The sequence below is a fragment of the Ornithorhynchus anatinus genome, chromosome X5, assembly GCF_004115215.2.
Source record: "Ornithorhynchus anatinus isolate Pmale09 chromosome X5, mOrnAna1.pri.v4, whole genome shotgun sequence".
NCBI classification, from domain to species: Eukaryota; Metazoa; Chordata; class Mammalia; order Monotremata; family Ornithorhynchidae; genus Ornithorhynchus; species Ornithorhynchus anatinus.
The window spans coordinates 31,003,779-31,028,347 of NC_041753.1; the positions used below are offsets into that span (position 1 = coordinate 31,003,779).

At 45.9% G+C, this 24,569-nt stretch overlaps 1 protein-coding gene across 3 annotated transcripts; it reads right to left on the bottom strand.

The window, feature by feature from the left end:
- Positions 1-54: 54 nt before the first annotated feature.
- Positions 55-18,583, bottom strand: PPIC (peptidylprolyl isomerase C). Of its 3 annotated transcripts, none has more exons than XM_029056355.2 (5): positions 18,560-18,583; positions 8,271-8,384; positions 7,124-7,217; positions 3,959-4,143; positions 55-1,247 (listed from the first exon to the last, which is right to left on the bottom strand). In XM_029056355.2, exons 2-5 carry the CDS (start codon positions 8,349-8,351, stop codon positions 1,119-1,121), a joined length of 489 nt encoding a protein of 162 aa, XP_028912188.1. In that variant the 5' UTR covers positions 8,352-8,384; positions 18,560-18,583; the 3' UTR covers positions 55-1,118. The 3 variants fall into 3 exon arrangements, with proteins under 3 accessions (XP_028912188.1, XP_028912186.1, XP_039766851.1); XM_029056353.2 differs by lacking the exon at positions 18,560-18,583 and adding an exon at positions 15,849-15,997; XM_039910917.1 differs by lacking the exon at positions 18,560-18,583 and adding an exon at positions 9,646-9,777.
- Between the last annotated feature and the right edge of the window lie 5,986 nt (positions 18,584-24,569).

Consider the following 24,569-nt stretch of genomic DNA (forward strand, 5'->3'; position numbering starts at 1 on the left):
AAGGTTCCTCAAACACCAGAAATCATTTTTAAAAAAAGCAGACCAAAGCACAAAACTATTTACTCTTATTTATAAGGTTGTTTACTGTTTATACATAGATCATCAAAGCATATTTCAGCACAAGATCCCTGTGAATACATTTTAGTCTATACTAATCAGTACAGTACCTCATAATACTAAAATTATGGTCTTGAAAAAACAGTCTTGCATCCCATAATAGGTCGATGGATAATAGGTGATTAAGATCCTTAGGTCTCAAATTTTTCAGTTTTGAAAAAAATACTAATAAAAATATCTATCTGGTTGGAGGACCAAGTGTCACATCTAGATCTGTGTCCGCATCTGTCAGTTTTTCTGCTTTTCATATTGGCATTATCCTGAACTGCATGTATTCTGTGAAGATGTGTGCCCACCAGAAGGATGGAAGCGTGTATTCCCACATGTCTCCGCGTCAGGATGCTGAGCGTTGACTTACCTTCTTGGTGTGGCTGTTCAAGCTATCAGTTTCTAAATCGGTCAGTAAGGGACCTGAGGCTGTCTCTTGCCCTGCTGCTACGCTTCCTTGCTGTGTTCCCAGCTGGCTGGAGGGTACGTGTTCTCAAATTCCTTGAGGCTTTAAACATAGGGTAGAGCGAAAGCTCCAATCGGTAGCCTCAAACCTGCCTTCCACTGGCAGTGGTAGAAAACAGAAAGGGATGAATGGTTTAGGTAAGAGAAACCCCACAGTTTGTTGAAATTATGCTTTGCAGATTCTTACAGAAGGTTCTACTGTACCGTTCTTCAGTCTCAAGAATGTGTGTTTCCAACAATGGACCTTGAAAATGCCATTAGTTGCTCACAACTCCTTAGAGCAGCAAGGGGTCATTTTTCTTCCTAATGTCTTTGGGTCTGGGGTGCAAGATAACACTATATAAAGCTTTATAAAAAAAAAAAAAGACAAAATATGGTGCCCTGCTCCAAAAACAGCTGCCAGGGCCTTAAAGAAGAAAAGGAGGGTGTGTGTGTTGGGTGGTACGGGGGGTGGGAGAGGGAGAGCACCCAGAGAAACTTTACCTAACCAGAGTCTCTCCTGGAAAGATCAAGTCATCTTGTGTTGTTCTCTACTTCTGCTGACCCTGCTACCAGTCATCAACTTCAATCACAAATGGCTCTTTCACAGCTATCTTGCCACTGTTGACGATCACACAGTCGGAAAGAGGTCTATCGTGGTCATCGGTCTGTTGAAGTTCTATGGAGTGCACTACAGCCTACAGAAAACAAAGAGCCCAGTAAATTTCCTAGAGTAGTGTGGGGATACCACAATGGAAGCAGCTGAGGCCTAGCTAGTCTCACCCCAGGGATGAAAAGCAGTGTGACGTAGTGGATAGAGCACAGCCCTGGGAGTCAGAAGGACCTGGGTTCTAAACCTGACTCTGTCGCTTGTCTGCTGTGTGTGACCTGGGGTAAACTGCTTCACTTCTCTGGGCCTCAGTTACCTCATCTGCAAAAAGGGGATTAAGACTGCAAGCCCCACAGGGCACATGGACTGTTTACAACCTGATTATCTTGCATCTACCCCAGTGCTTAATGCAGTGCCTGGCACATAGTACGTGCTTAACAAATACCATTCAGGAAAAATAAGAAAAAAAAAATGGAACACCTGCTTTGAGGTTTTGTCATCGCCGCACTCCCAGAAGTTAGTTACTTTTTATACGCGTCTGGTTAGAAAGTGACTATGAATGTGAAAAAGTGATGAAATATTGTCAAGTTACACATGTTTGTTTGTACTCTAACCCCATCAGAAAGTAATTTCCTCCCCTTTCCAAGCAGCTCCCTTTCCCAACAAGCCAGGTAGGGTAGCTTTGAACTCTCCCTATTCATGTACTTTTGCCTCCCACTGTCCACTTCCCTACCCCTTCCATTCCAGCTGACTTACCTGCCTTCCTCTTGCTAACCTGCCCTTTTCTCCCACTACACCCCAGCTTGTACACTTATTGTCCTTCACTCATGACTCTCACAGCTCCAACTGCTTGCTTACACCTATTCTGACTGAAGTTCCCTCCCTGCCTCCTTAAGTGCCCCACGTTCTTCTCCACCTTCAAAGCCTCCTACAAAGCCACCTCCTCCAACAGGCATTCCCTGATTAAATCTCCTTCCAGGAGAAACCAGCCCCTTAGTACTCACATGTCCATCTTTTTAGTTAATTGCTTACTTTGTATTTGTATCTATGTTCTCTGCCATTAGATTCTAAACTCCTTGGGGCAGGGACCATGTCTTTGACTTTTACTACTTTCCCAGGCACCTAGTACAGTGTTCGGTGCCCAAAAGGTGCCCATTCCAAGGAAGGAGATGAGAGAGGAGGGAAGAGGGAGAGGAGAAAAGAGGGAAAGGAGAAGGAGGGGGGAGGAGAAAAGGGAGAATGGGGAAGAGGGGAGATGAGAGAAGGGAGGGGAGGAGAGGATGGCCCCAGCCTTTCACAACATGGAGGCGACATGAGCGTTGTAGGTGACTGGGAGATTTGATATGAGTTAAAACTGCCAAGAGGTAAGCTGACTGCTGTCCCTTTCCTAGCCTGAAAAGTGGAGGAAACACTTGTATGCCTGGGGGATGGGAGAGTCCTGGGATCAGAGCAGGGGGCACACGTGGAATGGGGTTAGGGGATCAATTAAGGGAGAATCGATCTGTGGTTTTATACTGCTCCTGATTGGAGAAATTTAGCATGATCGATTCATCGCAAAATTAAGAGAAAACGGGACAGTCCCTTAAGTGCGTGGTCTAAGGTTCTGGCTCCCCTGTTGAGACAAGACTCTAGCCTTTTGCCCAGATCTTCCCATAGATATGGAACAGCCACCCCTCTTCTAGGTGCCACCCATATCCCTTGGGTCTGGAAAGCACCAATCATGACCCGGCTGTTCCCGAAAGCTTCCCTGATTAACCGCACCCACTCTCCTACCTGCTAGACTCCTTTACCTGTGAGTGCAGCACTTTGCCTCCAACCAGCATGCTCTAGACCCAGCTGGGCCAGCTGGATTTCATGGGCTCCTTCCAATGAACTTAGCTGAAAGTTGAACTTGCTTTGATCCACGCAAGAGGAAACAGGCTGCCAGTCTGGAATCAGGCAATGTATGGTAAGGACTGACCCTGGCATTAGTCCCCACAATGGAGGGTTGCCGGGTAACCTTTTCCAGCCAACTGGACTAGCTCACAGTAAATGAGCAATGCCAAATACTACCATCCAACATGTTGCTCCTAGCACCATTCCAGAGCAGAAAATCCAGTAAAAGGGCCCCAAAGAGAGTCTTAGATCTAGTGCCCCCAACTTTCTCCCCAACCCAGTTCAGTTTAGAGAACAATTTACAATCTCAAGAATCCAAGCAGGGTTGGATTCCCCCAAATTCCCAAAGGTGGGACTTACTGCAAAAAGCCTCTTTTATTAATAATAATGATTATGGTATTTGCTAAGTGCTTATTATAAGCCAGGCACTGTACAAAGCGCCAGGGGTGATACATGCAAATCAGGTTGGGCACAGTCCCTGTCTCACATGAGGTGCACAGTCTCAATCCCCATTTTACAGATGACGTAACTGAGGCACAGAGGAGTGAAGTGACTTGCTCAAGGCCACATAGCAGACGAGTGGCAAGGCCGGTATTAGAACCCATACCTTCTGACTCCCAGGCCCATGCTCTCTCCACTATGCCATGAATTTTCCCACCCAAAAACTGAAATAGGTCCTGCCAACCATATAGCTGTTCCAGGAAGAGGCTGCGTTTAGCCAGGCAATGGCCTCTGGAGTAATGTGGAATTTATGAGAACAGGAATCCACCAAAGAAAAGAGATAGGGAAGGGGCCTTCTCTCCAAGCAGCTCACAAGACACAAACGAATCTCTAGTAATATCTGTGGCAAGTGGATAAGCTCATCGCAGTAGGAGAAACCCATAGCTAGTCCAAACTATTTTTGTAAAATGAAACTCCAATTACCATTCCATCGATGACTTTGCCGAACACCACGTGTTTGCCATCCAGCCAGGAAGGCTTTGTCACGGTGATGAAGAACTGAGAACCATTGGTGTCCGGGCCAGCGTTTGCCATGCTGACCCATCCAATTCCATAATGTTTGAGTCGGAAGTTTTCATCCGGAAAGTTTTCTCCATAGATACTCTTACCTGGAATACAAAAGAGCGTTGATTAAGAGAATACAAGAGGAGCTGCAGGCCCTACTGGGAAGAGTACAGACCTGAATGACTGACTGGGTTCTAACCCCAACTTCGCCACTTGCTTGCTGTGTGACCTTAAGCATCCCCAAGGATGCTTAAGCACTTAACTTCAGTTTCCTCATCTGTAAAATGAGGGGGGGAGGGTCAAATACCTGTTCTCCCCCCTACTTAGACTGTGACCCCCATATCAGATAGGGACAGTATCCAACCTGGATTATCTTGTATCTACCCTAGCGCTTAGTACAGCGCTAGGTGCATAGGAGGTGCTTACCCTAAACTGTAAGCTCATTATGAGCAGGGAATGTGTCGTATTGTAGTCTCCCAAGCACTTAATACAGTGTTCCACACACAGTAAGCACTCATTTATTCATTCACTAGTATTTACTGAGTGCTTACTAGGTGCAGAGCACTGTACTAAGCACTTGGAATGTACAATTCGGCAACAGATAGAGACAATCCCTGCCCAATGATGGGCTCACAGTCTAAACTGGGGAGACAGAGAGCAAAGCAAAACAGAACAAAACAAAAACAAGACATTATCAAGATAAATAGAATCAAGGGGATGCACACCTCATTAAGAAAATAAATAGGGTAATAAATAATATATACAAATGAGCACAGGGCTGAGGGGAGGGGAAGAGGGAGAAGCGGGGGGGGAGAGGGGGCAGATGGAAAGGGAGGCTCAGTCTGGGAAGGCCTCTTGGAGGAGGTGAGCTCTCAGTAGGGCTTTGAAGAGGGGAAGAGAGTTAGTTTGGCAGACGTGAGGAAGGAGGGCATTCCAGGTCGACGGCAGGATAGGCGTGAACAGGGGACAGTGAGGAGGTCAGCGGCAGAGAAGCGGAGCGTACAGAGTGGGCAGTAGAAAAAGAGAAGGGAGGTGAGGTAGGAGGGGTTATGGAGAGCTTTGAAACCAAGAGTGAGGAGTTTTTGTTTCATGCCAAGGTTGACAGGCAACCACTGGAGGTTTTTGAGGAGGGGAGTGACATTCCCAGAGCGCTTCAATAAATACATCTGAATGAATAATAATAATAATAATAATTGTGGTATCTGTTAAGCGCTTACTATGTGCCAGGCACTGTAAAAGTGCTGGGGTGGATACAGGTTAATCAGGGTGGACACAGTCCCTGTCCCACGTGAGGCTCACAGTTTCAATCCCCGTTTTACAGATGAGACACCTGAGGGACAGAGAAGTGAAGTGACTTGCCCAAGTTCACAAAGCAGACAAGTGACAGAGTCGGGATTAGAACTAACAACCTTCTGACTCTCAGGCCCGTCCTCTATCCCCTACGCCATACTGCTTTGCATGAATACCCAACACCACAATTACTACCAACAGAGCAGATGGCCTGTGTGCTCATCTTCTTAGTGGTTTGAGTTTAGATTGCAAATTCCTTGACAGCAGGAAATGTGTTTTGCTTCTGGTGTGTTATTCTCCCATTACTTAGAACAGTGTGCTGCACTCAGCAGGTGCTTGATAATGGCATTCGTTAATTGACACATCTGTGTTCCTGGGACAGGCACACTGTGAACACAGAGCATTCTGTTCAACTACCCAGTGAGGCCAACAGTACCATAGGTGCCGGTCAGTCGGTCAGTTACATTTATTGAGTGCTAACTGTGGGGAGAGCACTATACTAAGCACTTGGGAGAATACAACAATATAGTAGATACATTCCCTGCCCACACAAACACAGTCTAGAGGGGGAGATAGACATTAAAATGAATAAACAAATTACAGATATGTATATAAGTGCTGTGGGGCTGGGAAAGGGGACGAATACAGGGAGCAAGTCAGGGCAATGCAGAAGGGAGTGGAAGAAAAGGTAAAGAGGGCTTAGTCAGGGAAGGCCTCTTGGAGGAGATGTGCCTTCAATAAGGCTTTGAAGTGGGGGTAGTAATTGTCAGATATGAGGAGGGAGGGTGTTCCAGGCCAGAGGCAAGATGTGGCTGAGAGGTCAGCAGCGAGACAGAAGAGATCGAGGTGCAGTGAGAAGGTTAGCATTAGAGGAGCGACGTGTGTGGGCTGGGTTGTAGTAGGAGAGTAGTGACGTGAGGTAGGAGGGGGAGAGATGACTGAGTGCTTTAAAGCCAATGGTGAGGAGATTCTGAGTATTGCGGAGGTAGATGGGAAACCACTAAAGGTTGTTGAGGAGTGGGGAAACATGGACTGAACCTTTTTACAGAAAAACGATCAGGGCAACAGAGTGAAGTATGAACTGGAGTGGGGAGAAACAGAAGGCTGGGCAGTCAGCAAGGAGGCTGATTCAGTAATCAAGGCAGGAATAGGATAAGTGATTGGATTAATGTGGTAGCAGTTTGGAGGGAGGGAAAAAGGAGGGGTTTAATGATGTTGTGAAGGTTGAACCGACAGGATTTAGTGATGGATCGAATATGTTAGTTGAATGAAAGAGAGAAGTCAAGCATAACACCAAGGATATGGGCTTATGAGACAGGAAGGATGGTGCCGTCTACAGTGATGGGAAAGGCAAAGGGCAGAGGGACAGGGTTTGGGTGGGAAAATAAAGAATCTGTTTTAGACATGTTATGTTTGAGATGATGGGAGGACATCCAAGTCGAAATGTCTTGAAGGCAGGAGGAAATGCTGTGTTCTCTCTGGGCAACAGTGCCCCTGGGTCCCACAGGAAGCGGATGTGATTATGCTTCCTAACAACCCTAAACCACTACTGCTCGCTCCACCTCATTATGTATTGAGTGCACTAAACCGCAGGAGTTGAGGCTCTTCAAGAGGAAGCAGGGGCCAGGTTTCCATTTGTTTTAGCTAGGAGGGCAGTGGAATTCCTCAAACTAGGGGAAGCAATACCAAAGACAGGGCCCTGCGGATTAGAAACAATCTTCGCTGGAAATGAAGGGCTGCTTCTTTCAGGCATAGGGCTGGGAAAAGAGAAAGGTCAAACATTAAGAACACTACCTCCAGTGCCATCTCCAGCGGTGAAGTCACCTCCCTGAATCATGAAGTCTTTGATCACACGATGGAATTTGCTTCCTTTGTACCCATAGCCTTTCTATGGAAAATAATATTTCAACTGGATATAAGCACATTCTACTGAAAGAGAAGCCCCAGTGCTCAAACAACAAAATGAAAACATGCCTCCCATACGCATCCATTCTGTTGATTCGATGGAGACAATGATTTACTGACAGAAGCTGGGGCTTGCCTGTTGTGTGACCTCAGTTTCCTCATCTGTAAAATGGGGGGTTAAATACCTGTTCTCCCTCCCTCGTACACTATGAGTCCTATGTGTGTGTGTGGGGGGGGGGGGGGGGGGAGTGGTTGAGACCCAACACATCCGACTCTCCCCATCCTGCCATCACTAGCAAGGAGCACAAAAAGGAGGAGATCTTCAGTCCACTGGAACAAGGGACACATTTGAACCTCTAATACCCTGGTCAGGAAGCTTGTCCAAGAGAGGCCGCTGACAGAACAATTTCTGAAGTTCCTTTATTTGTTGTTCTAGATTACTGTGGGCTTTACCAATACCAGTTTCTCTCACATACGTGCATCCTCTTCCTATTCTCCATTGTGAGCCATCGAAGATAGGGTTCATGACTACTAATTTTCACGGTGTTACCCCAGTGTTCAGTCTGGGGTGTGGTACCACTGTAATGACGATTAAGGGGAGGAAGGGGCAAACAACAATTTTCCTGTTCAATGGTTTAATTCCTGGGAGTCCTAGGCCCCAGACCTCTGAAAAAGCACAGGCTATTAGCAGAGGGATTGCCAAATGCAGTTTAATTGGTATATTTCCAGCACAAGCATGGCCAATTTATGGATCCCAAAACTGAAGCTCACCCCTCCCCAGGGCTTTAAGTATACTGAGGTATTTTGGCCACAGGATGGAAAAGTGTGGGGAGGGGAAAGGAATTTGGGGGTGGGGGCAGGGGAGGAAGAGTGTTGCCACTGGATAGCTGTGACCATACTGGGCTTTGGGCAGTTTGTTCAATGGTTCAAGCAGCCCACATCATAAGTTCAATACTTTTCTCTTTCCATCCAAATTGGAAGGGGGGGGGAACCCAGTTGGGTCCAATTTGGAAGACGGTAAACAAGAAAGACTTACTTCCCCTGTTGCTAAGGCAATGAAATTCTCCACTGTCTTAGGTACGACTTTTCCAAACAAGCCGATTACAATTCTGCCCATGTTTTTGTCTCCAATCCTGACATCAAAAAATACCTGCATGTTTCGAAAAACAGAGAAAAAAATTTCAACACAGTAGAACGATATGTACAGGAGCCATAAAAGTATATACCTGTTTATAAAGTCACACAGACGCTCACATACATGCCTTGCCAAACAGTATTAACCAGAACAAAATCTTGCAAGAAGAGGGATGAGTTAAAATGGCTCTAACATCAAGAAATCAAGAGGCCATTTTGTTGGAATATTGTGTATTGACAGGGGCTTTCGTAGTTTCATCCAGAAATTCCCAAGCAGTAATGTGGGCATATAGTGTTTCAAGGACTTTTACTAGAGCTTTAGGGATGGAAGTTATGCCCAGCTCAGTTTCCTGTTTCTAAAGGTAACACACCCCAATTGTGGCAGGAGTTCTAACGCTGAGAAAAAAAAGGATAAAACCACAGCCCCTTGTCCAGTGCCAAGCCTAGTGTGAGATGCAATAGATGTTTATTTTCACAAAGGCAGCAAGAGGTGAGTAAAACCCACACACGCTCCCATTAGTTGGTACAACAAGCCCACTGGATCTTCCAGACATTTGCTACCCTCCAATGCTCTAAGTTCCACAAATGGCACTGCTTCAAGAAGTTGTCAATGCTGAGCAAGCCATTTAACCAAAAACATATATGTATGATATAGTTTCATCTTCCTGGTCCCAGAGTTACAAGAGCAGAATTCATCCTTAATCACAACATTAAAAATAAAAGTGCACACCTTCTAGTAGGCAAATTGGTAAACCTTAAAGTGATGCTTGGAATTTTTTTTTTAAGGACTTCACCTGAAAATAACTTAGACAAAATCTTTTTCCTTAGAATCTGTAGCGTAGACATGACTTCAAGACAGAGAGCTCGAAAGGGCCATGCAATCAAACTGCAATCTATTAGCAAGTTCAGATTTGATGAACCAATTTACCATTTGAATATATTCACATAAAAAAAAGAGACTTCACTAGATGGTTTCAATGGAATAAAGACTGAAAAATTTGCCTTCCAATTTGAAACTCCCCAAGATTTGCCCCACGCCCTAGGGTGAGGACCTCCTCCAGCCCAGGGTATGAGATGCCTGAAGCTGAAGTCTAAAAATGTCCCTCCCTCTCCCCGGCCAATTATCAAATGCCAGGCTGGCCTGCCTGCCTGCCTGACTACCTGTGTGGCTTTCCAGCTGTCCAGAGCTCTGCTGTGTCATCTGAGGTTTTGCTCTCTACTGTTTTGAAACAGTTCTCCTACCTGCTTGGCTTCCCATCCCCACGATGTCAGCTCACCATAGAGCAGCTGCTTGAGCATCCTGATGTCTGGGCTCCTCGCACGTCCTGCCCAGTGAAGCTATGTTTTGACACGTAATGCTCTGACGCTGGTGGATCTGGCTCAATTCTAATATATTGTTGTGATCCTGTCTTGCCATTTGAGGCTATGTTCAGCTAGTTACCAGAGAGCGCAAGAAAACATACAGCATACAACCTCTTTCCCGGCGAGATATGCGGAGTTAAGCCCAGCCCTGCCCCCCTCCTCTCCATGCCCCACCACTTCCTCGGTGTTCTGCCCACAGTCTTCCCATACTCCCGCTTTGCTTTTCTATTACTGTAGGTTTTGGTGTTTTTTTCCAAACAGTTACCACTGCCACCACCTCCATCCTTCTCTGACTTCCTATATCTGCCTCCTGAAGCTGCAAAGTTGGGCAGCCAGGACCAGAATGGGGTTGGGGGTGGGGGGCAGGTAGCAGCAGAAGAGAAGGTCCAAGACAGCAGTTCCTTCCCCACCTCCACCACAGAGTTCTACCACATCCTGCCCTCCCCCACCCCAGTACAGCCCCAACCCCATGGATCTGCCAACCCAGAAAGAAGGAATTGCAGGATTTTGAAAATAAAGTTTAAATAATGAAAGAGCTACAGGAGGGTGGAGGAGTTTGAGAGAGGGAGAGCCTTGTGGGGGACTAGGGAAATGGGGTGGGGAGGTCAGGACGCAGGGAGGGACTGGGTTACTTACCTGGTGAACCTGCAAATGTGGAAACCCTAATAGAAATAGAGAGGTGATTTCTGTCAGGCTGTCTTGGAACCATGTGGCTCTGAGATGATGCCTGAAAAAAAAAATCCTGCTCAAAAAGCTAAAGGAGGCATCTGTAATAGATTCGAGCCTCACTGCTGTACCGCAAGCTGGACATTATTACCGCTTTGTGGGCCTTCAGTTGGAGCTGAAGCATGCCGTCATGTTTCGTGCCCCTCTGTCACACTCTCAGAAAACATCCTGGCTCTCTTGATTCGGTTCTCTACTTCCTTGTCCATCATTAAAGAGCATCCCACCTAGATGGTGGATTTCAGCAATAACATTCAACTCATCACCAAGAAAAGACTTTTGTTGCCTGTAGGATTGGCCAGGTGCCACCTGATACATAACCTGGGTCTTCAGGATAATTATTTGTTCTCGATGGATTCAGCAAAACAGCTTATAACCATTCGCATTTCTTCTTTCTTGGGGATTTTGACAGCAAAGTCCCTCAGGATACAATGGTACAGGCAGACCCCCAGGTTATAGCCTGTTCTGTTTGCTATCTTTCCCCATGCAAACGCCCAACTGGATCAGAAGTTTCTTTCCAAGAGCCACAGGTAAGTAAATCCCCTTACTCACCCATCCACCTCACTCCCACCAGCTGAGACTGAGCAATCAACAATGATTGACTCTTGGAGGAAGCCCTGTCCAGTTGGGGGCAGATTTTCAATAAAATGAGACCCCTGAGCAGAAACCAATAAAGATGAATTGGAGAGGCAACTGAATTTAGAAATGGATGGTGTAGTTCTCAAGGAAGCCAATTACATCCCATTCAGAGGAATCAACCCACGAGGACCTCATCCAGCTTTGACAATCTGGTGCACCTTTGCAATATGCCAAAACAGATGAAGAAGAAGTTTTGATTTCCCCACCACCAGCTAAAAATCTTGCAATTAAATTGTTTTGCAACAAATTTCCAGAAACTAGGTGAATTTATAACTATGATTGAAGAAGGCTCTGATGGAGGGAGAAGTTCAGGGATTAGCAGGGGGTGTTCAAAAGGAATTAGATTGCTATAAGGTACTTTATGAAAAAATGAAAGCTGTTCAACCTAAATCAATCAATGGTATTTATTGAGTGCTTACTGAGTGAAGAACACTGTACTATGCGCTTGGGAGAGTACAATAGAGTTGGCAGACACATACCCTGCCCACAAGGACGGTACAGTCTAGAGGGGAGCTCAGACAAATTCTTCACTAAAACTAAAAAACAGCCATCACGGTCAACGAACCACCTTTTCCTTCTTTTGCCCCCTGCAGAGAGTCGATCATAGTATAACATTTATTTTTTGCTTCGAATCATTTAAAGTTTCAACAAAAGTTTAGTGATGCTTATCATTACCGCATGCAACGTATGAAGGCACTTCATATTACTTTCCTAGGGGTTCTGAAACAGATCCTAATTTATGACCTGTAAATCTATGGGAAAACAGTACAATCACATTTTCAAGGAGCATAACCTTGTTGTACCATGGCTACATACACATATAGCAGGGCTTTCAGTGATTCCCATAACAGCTAAATTGGAACTCCCTAGAGAATGAGAAGGGTATGCCAACATCAACTTTCAGGTCACTGACTGCATCTTCCAGCATGGCAGCAGAGAATAGATTAAATATGGCCCAAATTATTATACAATCCTGTTTCATTCCACTGGCAATGGGGAAAGGGTTAGACATGGGCCCCCTCCAATTTTAACAATTACCAAACCCTGAGAATCCTGATAAATTTCTCAGAGCAGCTGAATGTGTTTTGTACTGACCGAGACAGGATTCTCTGATGGCACTGGATGCCTTTTCAAGGCCTATAAATACAGTAAGAGGTCTTGATCTCCCTTACCTGACATGCAGCAGAGAGGCTGTATTTACTGCCTAGGTATGAAAACACAACACCATGCCAGAAAGACTTTAACTAGGATCTTGCCAGCAAAGGAGAGCCGTAAGATGCCACAGTAGTTTCCATATGTTGAAGTAGAACTTATACAGACATCTGAGGAAATGCCCTAGATTTCAAAGACCACTAATAATGTTAATAATGTTATTTGTTAAGCGCTTACTATGTGCCGAGCACTGTTCTAAGAGCTGGGGTAGATACAGGGTAATCAGATTGTCCCACATGAGGCTCACAGTCTTCATCCCCATTTTACAGATGAGGTAACTGAGGCACAGAGGAGTTAAGTGACTTGCCCACAGTCACAGAGCTGACAAGTGGCAGAGCCGGGATTCGACCCATGACCTCTGACTCCCAAGCCCATGCTCTTTCCACTGAGCCACGCTGCACTATTATTGCCATCTTCAGGAACAAGGGTGAGAAAGCAGATTGTGGGAAACTCACATAGCAGCTCGTTGTTCTCTATTTCTTGCAAAATCCTAGACAGAATTTTTCTGAAAGGGTTTCTAAGCACATATGATCACTCCCATCCTAGATTGGCCCTGTGGTCCATATGACTCTGGAGTCTGTCTGATAGTGGTAACAAGACACCTGGAGGAACTAGGTGATGGTTGCCTCTTTGGCATCTAGCCTCAAAGTTAGGCATGTTCCCTCTACCACTCCCAACTTTTCCCTCTAATAGTCTATTATTGACCTCTTACCCAACAAACCCCTCGTGATGTTTTCTGCAGTTTCCTGTGGAAATGAATCCCAAATGCTTGCCCATTTTGGGATGAAGAAGGGTTCCTTTTTGTTTATCTTAAACTTTTAACCTCCTGAAGAATATCACTGAGCCCATTGTTGGGTAGAGATTGTCTCTATTTGTTGTCGAATTGCACCTTCCAAGAGCTTAGTACAGTGCTCTGCACACAGTAAGCACTCAATAAATATGATTGAATGAATGAATGAATGAATGCTATTTAGCTTTCCAATACCGTGGGGTCTAATGCCATCTTCTGAGAGACTTCACATCCAGGGGAAGCCCTCTCCAGAGGAAAGGATGACTCTTTCTATGGGCTGCCCTTCATCAGGAAGTTTTGTTGCACTCTGTGTCGCAATGGCAATTCTGTATTTGGCCAGCATACACACATTTCTGGCTATTTCTGAGCAACTGCTGCACACATTGTCATAGAGCATGTTAATGTTCCATGATGCAATTGATCGTTGCACCACAAGGTCCTCTGACGAGTTGGTTTGAGTGAGGCAGGCAATTTTTAGACACTCTTCTACTAGTAGTAATAGTATTTAAGAACTTACTGTGTGCAAATCGCCAGGAAAGAAGCACACTGATGAGCTACAGACAGTCCCTGGCCCCCAAGGGGCTCACAATAAGGGGGAGAGAGTGTCGGTGAGACGCATAAGGAAAAGCAAACAAACAAAAAAGACATAGAAGAGGACAACAGTGAAAGAAGCAGCCGGATTTCAGGCTCATCACGGCACAGAGCAATAGTCACAGAAATCCATGCTGCAGTTACAGCCGTGACTGCTCGACGTTCCAAATGCTGAGAAGGCCTCACTCCAGCCGCTGCCGGAGATAGCTGGAACAGCGGCCAGTGGATGTCCCAAAAGCATGAGGATGGGGCAGCCATGCGGTTGGGCTCCGGAGATCGGCTGCCCCAATCGGGGTGAGCAGTGAGTTCCTTAAAGGGGGTACTCACACACTGGGGGAATGAGGCCAAGAATGTTATTCCCTCATTGGCTTGCCAGCTACTTGCAGAGAAGCTCCCCATCAACAGGACATGCGTTTGAGTTGTGCTTCCAGTAATAATAATAATGGTATTTTGTTAAGTGCTTACTATGTACCAGGCACTGTATTAAGCATTGGGATGAATACAAACAAATCAGGTTGGACGCAGTCCCTGTCCCACGTAGGGCTCACAGTCTCAATCCCCATTTTACAGCAGAGGTAACTGTGGCCCAGAGAAGTGAAGAGACTTGACCAAACTCACACAGCATATAAGTGGCAGAGCCGGGATTAGAACCCATGACCTTCTGACTTCCCAGGCCCGTGCTCTATCCATTACCCCATGCTGCTTCCAGTAGTGGTGATGGGCTGTGCTAAGCCATCCACACATCCGCTATTAAGTCAACAGCACTCATTGCTAGACAGCTGGTCATGATTAAGAGTTTTGTCTGTGGCAGTGGAGCAGCACATCTTTGCGTAGCCTCCTCTACCACAGACACTGTGGTGCCCTCTTCATATCCAACAGAGTGAGACACACATCTACTACCGTGTAAAAAAAAAACAAAAAACCCCACATTGGGGTCCTCACTGTTTACTAAGTCCAGAATACAGCAGCATTTAAACACACCAAGCGGCTATTCACTGTATAGAACTCCCACCTGAAGAAACTGCTTAGTATTTTTTTTTCCAAAGTAGGATCCTGATAGGTCCCTTAATTGCTCTGTGCCTCAGTTTCCTCAACTGTACAATGGGGCTCCAATGCCCATTCTTCCTCCTAGAATGTTGCCTACCTGACATATCTTGCTTTCACCCCAGTGCTTAGTACAGAGTTGGTACATAATAGGCTTCCCAAACATATCGTTCTCCTCATTATCAGCGTGGACCGGTGGAAAGAGCACAGGCTTGCGAGTCAGAGGACATGGGTTCTAATCCTGACTCCACCACTTGTGTGCTGTGTGATCTCGGGCAAGCCACTTAACTTCTCTGTGCCTCAATTACCTCATCTGTAAAATGGGGATTAAGACTATGATCCCCATATGGGACAACCTGATTAGTTTGTATCTACCCCAGGGCTTAGAAGGGTGTTTGGCACATACTAAGCGCTTAACAATGCCATAATTATTATTATTATCATTGAGTCATCTGAGCAATCTCGTCCAGGTTCTCAGGACCCCTGAGACCTGCCTTAGCCGCACCCGCCTCTGGCCCCGGGATCGCGGATAGAATAGACGAGGGTTCGGGGGTTTTTATCTCTAGGGCTGAGTGCGCGGATTTTGCAAGTGCGTCGGGTCGGAGGAAAGGCCTGGGAGGGAGATATAGGCAGCGAGGAGGGGGAAGAAACCAAACAGCTTCTCCCAGCCAGGGGTAACGGGGGACGGAAACAGCCCCCTTTCCGCCCGGGAACCGAATCCCGGGAGCGGCAGGGACAACCACCTCGTCTTAGAGGCGGGAATCGGCGCCCGATCCGGGCTCGGAGGCGGAAAGGGGAGAAGAAGGAGGGGAGGGGAGCAGAGTTGGCACTGGAGCAAGGATCCGCCCTTGCTTCGGGGAGAGGGTCCTGGAAGCGGCCGGAGAGCGCAAGCCCCTCTCCCCCTCGCCCGGACGAGTCACCCAAGGTCCGATGCAACAGTCTTTGGGCCACTGTCCCGAGAACCCTCAACAGGGCGGGTCTCTCCTCCCTCCGGCTGCCCCACGGCCCGGAGACCCCCCTCCCACAGCCCCAAGTCGGGTGTCCCCGACTTCCTCTCCGCACGGTCACGGGGGTGGTCTCTGCCCGGGGCACGGGGGGCTGCTCTCGCCGCGCGCTCACCTTAGCTGTCACTGTCGGCCCCCTCTTCCGGACGCCCCCGGCCCCCGAAGATTGCACCAGGGCCCCGAGCCCCGCGAGCAACACCAGGGGCAGGAGCCGACCCCCGACCCCGATCGACCCCATCTCGCAGCGGCGGCGGCACAGCTGGAGGGGAGAGAGGGAGGGAGTACACGTGGAATGTGCGAGATGCGCCTGCGCGCTCCCCCCCCTCCGCCCCCCAACTCGTACTCCGTGGCTCGGGCGCGCGCTTACGCGCGCTCCAACCACTTTAGAACTCCGTCCCGGGACGGAGCGGGTGCACGCGCAAGCTGAGGCTGCGCGCGGCAGAGAGTGAGTCGTCTGCACTTTCGCTCGCCCCCTTCCCCCATGGCGTCCGGGCAAGAAGTTACGTTGTTTTGAGTCCTCCATCTGAGTCAGTGAAAGTCAAATCTGCTATCCTCCACGGTCCCCGTCCTCCTGGCGTGACGTAGTGGCTTGAGCGCGGGCCTGAGAGTCAGAAGGATCTGCGATCTAATCCCGTTCCGCCACTCGTCCGCTGTGTGACCTTGGGAGAGTCACTTTACTTCTCTGGTCCTCAGTTTCCTCATCTGTAAAATGGGGATTAGTATTATGAATAATAACGATATTTGTTAAGCGCTCACTATGTGTCATTCGTTCGATCGTATTGATTGAGCGCTTACTGTGTGCAGAGCACTGGACTAAGCGCTTGGAAAGTACAATTCGGCAACAGATAGAATCCCTGCCCAACAACGGGTTTACAGTCTAGAAGTGGGGGAGATAGACAACAAAACAAGTAGACGGGCCTCAATAGCAACAAAATAGATAAATGGAATTATAGATCTATACAAGAAGCAGTGTGGCAGCACTCTTGAGAGCATACAACAGAATTGGTAGACATATTCCTCATCCACAAGGAGTTTACAGTCCAGAGGGGAAGACAGACATTAATATGAATAATTTATGTATATGTCCATAAGTGTTGTGGGGCTGAGGGTGGAGTGCATTCCAACTGCCCAAAGGGTACAGAACCAAAAAAAAAGAGGCTTTTTTTAAAGTTACATGCAATTAGAAATCAAATGTGTGAAAAGTCTAAGAGACAGGGATTGAGTCAAATGACAGAATGAGTGGCCAGATTAACACAAATGCAACTGAAAATCAGGCTGGATAATTGGTATGTGTTGGGGCAAATGGACTCAGTGATGGACAATGTTTCCTGCCTCACAGAGACCAATTAGACAACCCAAATAAGCACTAATAAGCATTAAGCATTAATAAGCAGAAAAGATAGATATGTATATTAAGAGAAATCAAATAAAACGGTTTGAAACTGGTGATCCATGCTTTTGGTTATATTGATCTGAATCCAAAACGCTTTTGCTTTGGTACACCAAACATCTTTATTGTAATGCCTTGGAAAATATCTGTAAGTGAATTGATCTATGTATCTCTCTTTCTATGAATTTATCTATTCATCCATATTTACTCTCTACCGTGGCTGCCAACATTTAAACAGATTTCACTGTAAATGTTCTTGTTCTACTGCTTGCGGACATGTTTTATGTAGCAGTTAGTTCTGTGGTATATTAACGTGAAGCATTAAAACACTAAAAGAAACTGAGGAGATTCATAAACCTATGGAATGTCCTCAACTGAGATAGTTGTGAAATAATGAGTTCAGGGTCATAGATAGTTTGTGAAGTTTCTTCATGCTGTGTGAGCAGAGACCCTCTTCAAAGCACATCTTTTTCAGGTGGAATCACAACTACCTTTTTTTAAAAGGTTAAAACATGGAAGCTCAAAATGCTTCCATTGTACTCTTCCTAGCTCCTAGTACAACTCTCTGCTCACAGTAGGTGCTCAGTAAATATCACTAATTGATTGATGCCATTTTCCTGAGGTCTATTTTCTAATTGAAAATTCTTTTAGCTACCCAGTTCACACCTTCAGAGCCAAACCCATTACTTGGGGGTGTCATCCTATATGACCCCTTGGGACCCATATATCACTGGACAAGGAGCAGGACCTTCATCCCCCTCTCCCAGGTACCCAGATGATAGATAACATGTCAACCCATTCCCCAGCCCAGACCCTGCCACCCTTCAGAGAAGCCCCCAATATCCAGGCAGGGGAAAGTAGAAGCAGAGTTCCTAGCATTCCATGCAGTAGCTTTCAATCAGACAGACCTCCTCAGCCAACTGGGAGGTTCTCATTAGTATATCATCACCAGGCCAAAAATTAATTTCTAAACAGGTTGAACCAACCCCAAAATGAATGATCAAATTTGCCGCTTGTCAGTCCCAATTGGGTCTAAATGAAAAGAGAACAGGACACTTTTGTGCTGACCAGAAACACATGGATTTGAGGGTTTGTTGGGTTTTTATAAGCAAAAGAGCTTGAGTTTTGACCTGGTAAACCTGAACATTGTCATCAGGGGAAGGATGTAAAACAGACCAGAAACAAAGACCCTCAAAATGTCTTCTGCAGGTAGCAGGAAAAGGTTTACCTGACCTCCTTGCATTTGAGTGGGTCAGTGAAGGGGATAGGGAGAAGAAAAAGTGGATGGGTAAATTGTCCCTTTCCCCAAACTGTTCAAAGGCCCACTGACAACAAAAGATGTTTTGAGGATTGTTGTTCTGTGGGCAACAAGTTGTCACCCCCAAAGAACCCTATTATTCAATCAAAACACATATTTCTCAACCAATTCTCCTTACCTGCCTTCTAACAAAGATATTTGAATAATTTTTCAACTCTAATGTGAAGTCAAGTTATAGGTTCACTTAAGGTCATAGATCCCTGTAGCTGGAAGATAGTCTGAGAAGGAATCTGGTCCAATCTCCTGGTTCCAGGCAAATGAAGGATTAACCAGTGAAGACAGACTTCCAGGTCTTCCAGTGAAGACCATCAGAAATGGAGACTTCACACCCTCCCTTGGCATCCTCTTCTGGTGTTTATCAACTTGTGAATCAGAAAGTTCTTTCTCGTGTCCAACCACAATCTCTTTTGGTCTCTAAACCCTTTAAACTGTAAACTCCTGGTGGGCAGGAATTGTGTCTATCCACTCAGTTGTACTGCAGTCTGTTGAGTTCTCAGTACAATGCTCTCCACACACTAAAGGCTCAATAAATACTAGTGATTGATTGGTTGATTGATTTCATCTGAACCCATTTCCTCTGGTTCAGTCCTTAATGAATGTGGAGAACAGCTAGTCAGCAGCTGCCCCATAGAAATCTTTCAGAGCCTGGAAGACAGTGACTTAGATCCACCCCCCACCCCCATTCTAAACACCCCAATCCCTTCGACTTTTCCAAGCAGTGCCAGTTTTCAATGCCTGTAGTAATTTTCTTTCTCCTCTTTGAGACCCTCTCCAGTATCTTCACCCCCTGCTTAAAGTATAGTGACTGAAACTGCCAACGAGACTACAATTAGAGTCTTACCAATGAGAATATTGTGGATGGATTACTGTCTGACTCTTGTCTGTCACACAGCTGTTGGGACAACTCCATACCAGGATGGCTTTTTTAATAACAGCACTGCAGTGCTGATGCACATTCAGCTTGTGGTCAACTTTGACTCCCAGGTCTTTATCTGCTATAGTGGTAGCTAGCCGGTCTGTCCCATCCTGGATTTAGAATGTTGATTTTTTTTTCCATCTGAAGTATTTTGGCTTGCACTTGTCCCTGTTGGATTTCATCCTGTTTTTGTGGGACCATTTTCCCAATTTGTCACGGTCACTGTGAATTTTATTTCTGTCTTCCAAAGTCTTAGCCCCCTCAGTCAATTTAGTATCATCAGCAAAATGGTTGAGCATGCCCTCGATTCTTTGTCCAGGTCATCAATAAAGAGATTGAAATTACTTCTTCCTGGAAGCTAATTTATTCTGATGACCAATTTTCCATGTTACCAAACTGATTCTTGCTTTGAATATCATCAGTAGCCTGGAAGCAGAACAGATGTTTTTCTTGATTGCAGTGGGGGATGTCATTGGTATTTTTAGAAACAGAAAGATTTGGGCTTGCCAAAGTAACCGGTGGCACCTGTCTCCTCGTTAAAACATCATATTGATAAAGCCCTTGTACTTCTGTGAGCCAGAATGACCACGGTTTGTTAAACATGAACATTCCTATCATTTCCTCTGCCCTGGGCAGGCTGACGGCGGGTTAACGGTCTCTGGATGGATTTTTTGCCTTGAAGATCTTTCCCTCTGTCAAGGGATAAGTGATAGGGGAAGTAACTTCAATGTCTGCTAGCCTTTGGTGCTAACTGCTCAAGGCAAGAAGATGAAGGGAAATGTTTAAATCCCTCCAGAAAAGTTTATTTTCTTCTTAGGACCTTTCCTTACTGTTGGAAAAAAAAAACTCTAAAGGCAGCAAATGTTTAAAATTGTCCTTTAAAGTCAGGTAGCATGGACAGTAGAATAATAAGTTTATATGATTCCCTTAGTGTGAAAGACAGGCTTCATTCTTTTCGACCAATTTGTTGCCAAAAAATAAGACAGAGATGCAAGGCGATGAAGGTGAAAATAACTAATGGCAATCTTACCGCTGTTCCAACTGACTTCTGGCATTAATTTGCAGTGTTTAGAGACTTTGAGAAGACTCTTCAGATGACTCTAAGCTCCTTGAAGGCAAGGACTATGTCTCAGGCTTCTTCTGTACATCCCCCAACCACCTCGTACATTCCTTTGAAACAACAGGTGCACCGTTAGCCAAGATGATGGCAACTGGGGAAAGGAGTTAGATGTTAATCCTGGGGCCTGAAGTCTAAGGGTTATGGAAGGGCAATGGCTACAGATGGAGCTTCTCACTCCCCTGCCTCTACTAGCCAACTCAAAACGGAATTAGTAGGTCAAAGGAAGTCAACTGAATCATCATAGGGATTATCCAACTCTCTTCCAGGAAGGAAAGTGACTGTTTTCCCTTTCCTTTTAAGAACCTCTTAAAGAGGCTGAGTTCCAGTGCCTGATTCCCAGAATACCCAGGCCTGTATCCCTTCTCTTATTCGAGGACTGATCAGTGGACAGATTTCCCCCTCACTGAGTTACACTGTGCCAGCCACAGCTGGGAAAAATGTGTCTGTCAGAAGTCATCCTATCCAAACAGCAGAGTGAGATGTTTTTCAACAGGGTGCTGACATGGCATTTGGGCTACAGACCATTATGCCCCTCTTCTTGCCTACTCCGAGCATAGGTGGGCCTTCACTAGAGTTGACTCCTACTCCCCATCGCTGCAGAATTCTTTCTCCCACCGCTGCTGCCACTGGCACTGCCTGCCACTGCTACCAGCTGCTATGCTGTTTCTGGAGTGGGGACCAAAGAGCAACTCTGCTTATGGCATCCCTCAGTGCCTGTGGCCTTGGGGCAAGCCACCTCTGTGGCCTGACAGGCAATACTGAGCTGACTGCAGCTCTTTGTGGGTAGGAAACGTGTCTACCAAATCTGTTGTATGGTACTTTCCCAAGCACTTAGTACAGTGCTCTGCATGCAGTAAATGCTCAAAAAATACATTGATTGATTGCAATCACCATAATAATAATAATAATTGTGGTATTTGTTAAGCACTTACTATGTGCCAGGCACTGTACTGAGCACTGGGGTGGATACAAACACATAAGGTTGGACACAGTCCCTGTCCCATGTAGGGCTCAGCCTTTGGAGCAAGGAAAAGGAAATAGGATTCAGGAAAGGGAAATATTCTTGGCAGACAGTGTGGATTTTTCGCTATAAAAAGAGCCAAGAGATGGCTTACTGACTATGGAAGTAGATTCCCAGTAGAGCCAGGGAATCAATCAGTCAATCAATTGTATTTATTGAGTGCTTATTCTGTGCAGAGCACTGTACAAAGAGGTTGGGAGAGTACAATATAGCAGAGTTGGGGTAGGTACGTCCCCTGCCCACAACTAGCTAACCATTAAATATAAAGGTAATGTGAGCCTGTAGGAAGAACAAAGGATTGCAAGGCAGGAGACCAGGGTTCTAGTCTCAGTCTGCCACTGGCCTGCTGTATAAACTTTGGAAATTCACTTATTCTCTCTGGGCCTCAATTTCTTCAGATGTAAAATGGAGGTGATGCCTGCCTCACAGGGATGTTGGGAGAACAAAATGATGTAAGTCTAGTCAAGTAATATTAAAGATATCTATTACTTTATATTACATTACTATTACAATAAACAAAATCCCAGAAAGCCATTGGGTTGTTCTAACTCTCCTATGAGATTCTTGGCAGCGGAACAGGAAAATAGAAGTATTGAGGACGAGGCTCCTCAAACCAAGCAGAAAGACTGGGGTTGTGCTGGCGTGAAGAACTGAAGGAGAGAATCACCCAGAGGAAGACCTAGACGAGTCCAAGATGGGAAGAGTCATGTCTGTTGGAGAAGTTTCCCAGTAGTGGGTTGTGCCAGTGGGTTTGTGTCAGTTTCCTCTGGCTCTGGGGAAGGGAAATGAGTTCACAGTAGCATTCATATCTAGCTCATGGTCTCTGAACCTCTGGGTGTTAGTCTCCCCACTTTATGGAAAAAGAGATTTCAACAAAGAATGGCCAAGGGATTTGGTTAAGGGTGCAAGTCAGAGAGGAGCCAAGATCAGAACCCAACCCTCCTCACTACAGTCCTTGCTGACTTGACTTATTCATTCACTCATTCAAGCATATTTATGGACAGCTCACTTTGTGCAGAGCACTATACTAAGTGCTTGGGAGAGTACATTGTAACCATAAACAGACACATTCCCTACCCACAATGAGCTTACAGTCTAGAGGGGGAGAGACAGACAATAATAGCAATAAATAAATTACAGATATGTACCTAAGTGCATTGGGGCTGGGAGGGGGGAAGAACAAAGGGAGTAAGTCAGGGTGATGCAGAAAGGAGTGGGAGAAGAGGAAAGCAGGGTTTATTCATTCAATAGTATTTATTGAGCGCTTACTATGTGCAGAGCACTGTACTAAGCGCTTGGGATGAACAAGTCGGCAACAGATAGAGACAGTCCCTGCCGTTTGACGGGCTTACAGTCTAATCGGGGGAGACGGACAGACAAGAACAATGGCAATAAATAGAGTCAAGGGGAAGAACATCTCGTAAAAACAATGGCAACTAAATAGAATCAAGGCGATGTACAATTCATTAACAAAATAAATAGGGTAATGGAAATATAGTCAGGGAAGGCCTCTTGGAGGAGATGTGCCTACAATAAGACTTTCTGGCCCTGGTTACCTTGACAGCAAATGGGTATTTTTTTCCAGAAAGCTTAACCCTGAGGTGTTTCAAAAGACCCCTTGGAAAGTCACAGGCCAGTCAATATCCCCAACTAAAGCCTTTCCATCAAAGAGACATGTGACACTTCTTCTCTGAGGGGCTCCATCGTCCTGTGCTCCTTCCCTCTGGATACTGTCCTGTTTGGTGGCCATATCTGCCACTGCTGTCAGGAGGAAAGGCCCACAGGCTCCCTAGATACAAGCAGGTCACCAGGGGCAGTCCTTCACTCTCCTTAGTAGGTCTGGGAACAGGCTGAACTAAGTTTGGATATTCCGGCATATCCATCCTCCCTGTCATTCCCCTGCAATCCTCGCTCCATGCCATCTTGCTAGCCTCAACCTCTCACTTCCTCTGCAATCTTGCATTTCCTCCTGCCTCCAGGACATTTCCATGTGGATGGTCTCCCAGCACCTTAGGCTCAACATTTTTTTTATGGTATTTGTTAGCACTATGTGCCAGGCACTGTATTAAGCACTGGTGTAGATACAAGATCATCAGGTTGAACATAGTCCATTTCCCACATAGGATTCACAGTCTCAATCCCCATTTACCAGATGAGGTCACTGAGGTCCAGAGAAGTGAAGTGATTTGCAGAAGGACACAGCAGACAAGTGGCAGAGCCCAAATTAGAACCCAGGTCCTCTGACTTCCAGGCCCATGCTCTTTCTATTAGGCCACAGTGCTTCCCAACAGTCAACATGGCCAAAACTGAAATCATCTCTCCTCCCATATCCATTCCTCCCCTTTCCCCTAGCTTTTCCATTCCCATTGACAACACTACTATCCCATCTCTGTAGCCTGCAACCTTGGGATTATCATGATAATCCAGGAACTGCCGCATCCTCTCAATCCAAATGGCCATCAGCCTGGTACAGGTGCTTGCTACAACCTGACTCGACCTCTGCACCTGCCTCTCCTTTGGTCTCCCTGCCTCCAGTCTCTCTCCTCTCCAGCCCCCACTTCCTTCAACTGTCCAGATTATTTTTCTAAAATGTCACTGTGCACCTGTCTCTCCAATTAAAAAAAAATGGTTCCTATCCCTCTCTGCATCAATCAATCAATCAATCAGTGGTATTTCTTGAACATTTACTGTGTGCAGAGCACTTGTGTACTAAGGATTGGGTACTAAGCACTTGTAGTGTAGTGGATAGAGCATGGGCCTGGGAATCAGAAGGTCATGGGTTTTAATCCTGGCTTTGTAACTTGTCTACTGTGTGACCTTAGACTTGACTTCTCTGTGCCTCAGTTACCTCATCTGTAAAATGGGGATTGAGACTGTGAGCCTGATGTGGGACAAGAATTGTGTCTGATCTGATTTGCTTGTATTCATCCCAGTGCTTAGAACAGTGCCTGGAACACAGTAAGCACTATTGTTATTAATTATTATTATTATTATTATTATCATCATCATCATTACAATGTAACAGAGTTGGTAGACATATTCCCTGCCCACAACGAGCTTGAAGTCAACAA

What these genes read in the sequence shown, in the direction of transcription:
- PPIC (XM_029056353.2), bottom strand. Translation starts at nt 15,971, where the DNA reads ATGGGGTCGATCGGGGTCGGGGGTCGGCTCCTGCCCCTGGTGTTGCTC. An exon ending in GGCCGACAGTGACAGCTAAG is followed by an intron (nt 8,385 to 15,848) that starts GTGAGCGCGCGG and finishes CGAAACATGCAG; the next exon opens with GTATTTTTTGATGTCAGGAT. An exon ending in CGCTGGAGATGGCACTGGAG is followed by an intron (nt 4,144 to 7,123) that starts GTAGTGTTCTTA and finishes TTTGTATTCCAG; the next exon opens with GTAAGAGTATCTATGGAGAA.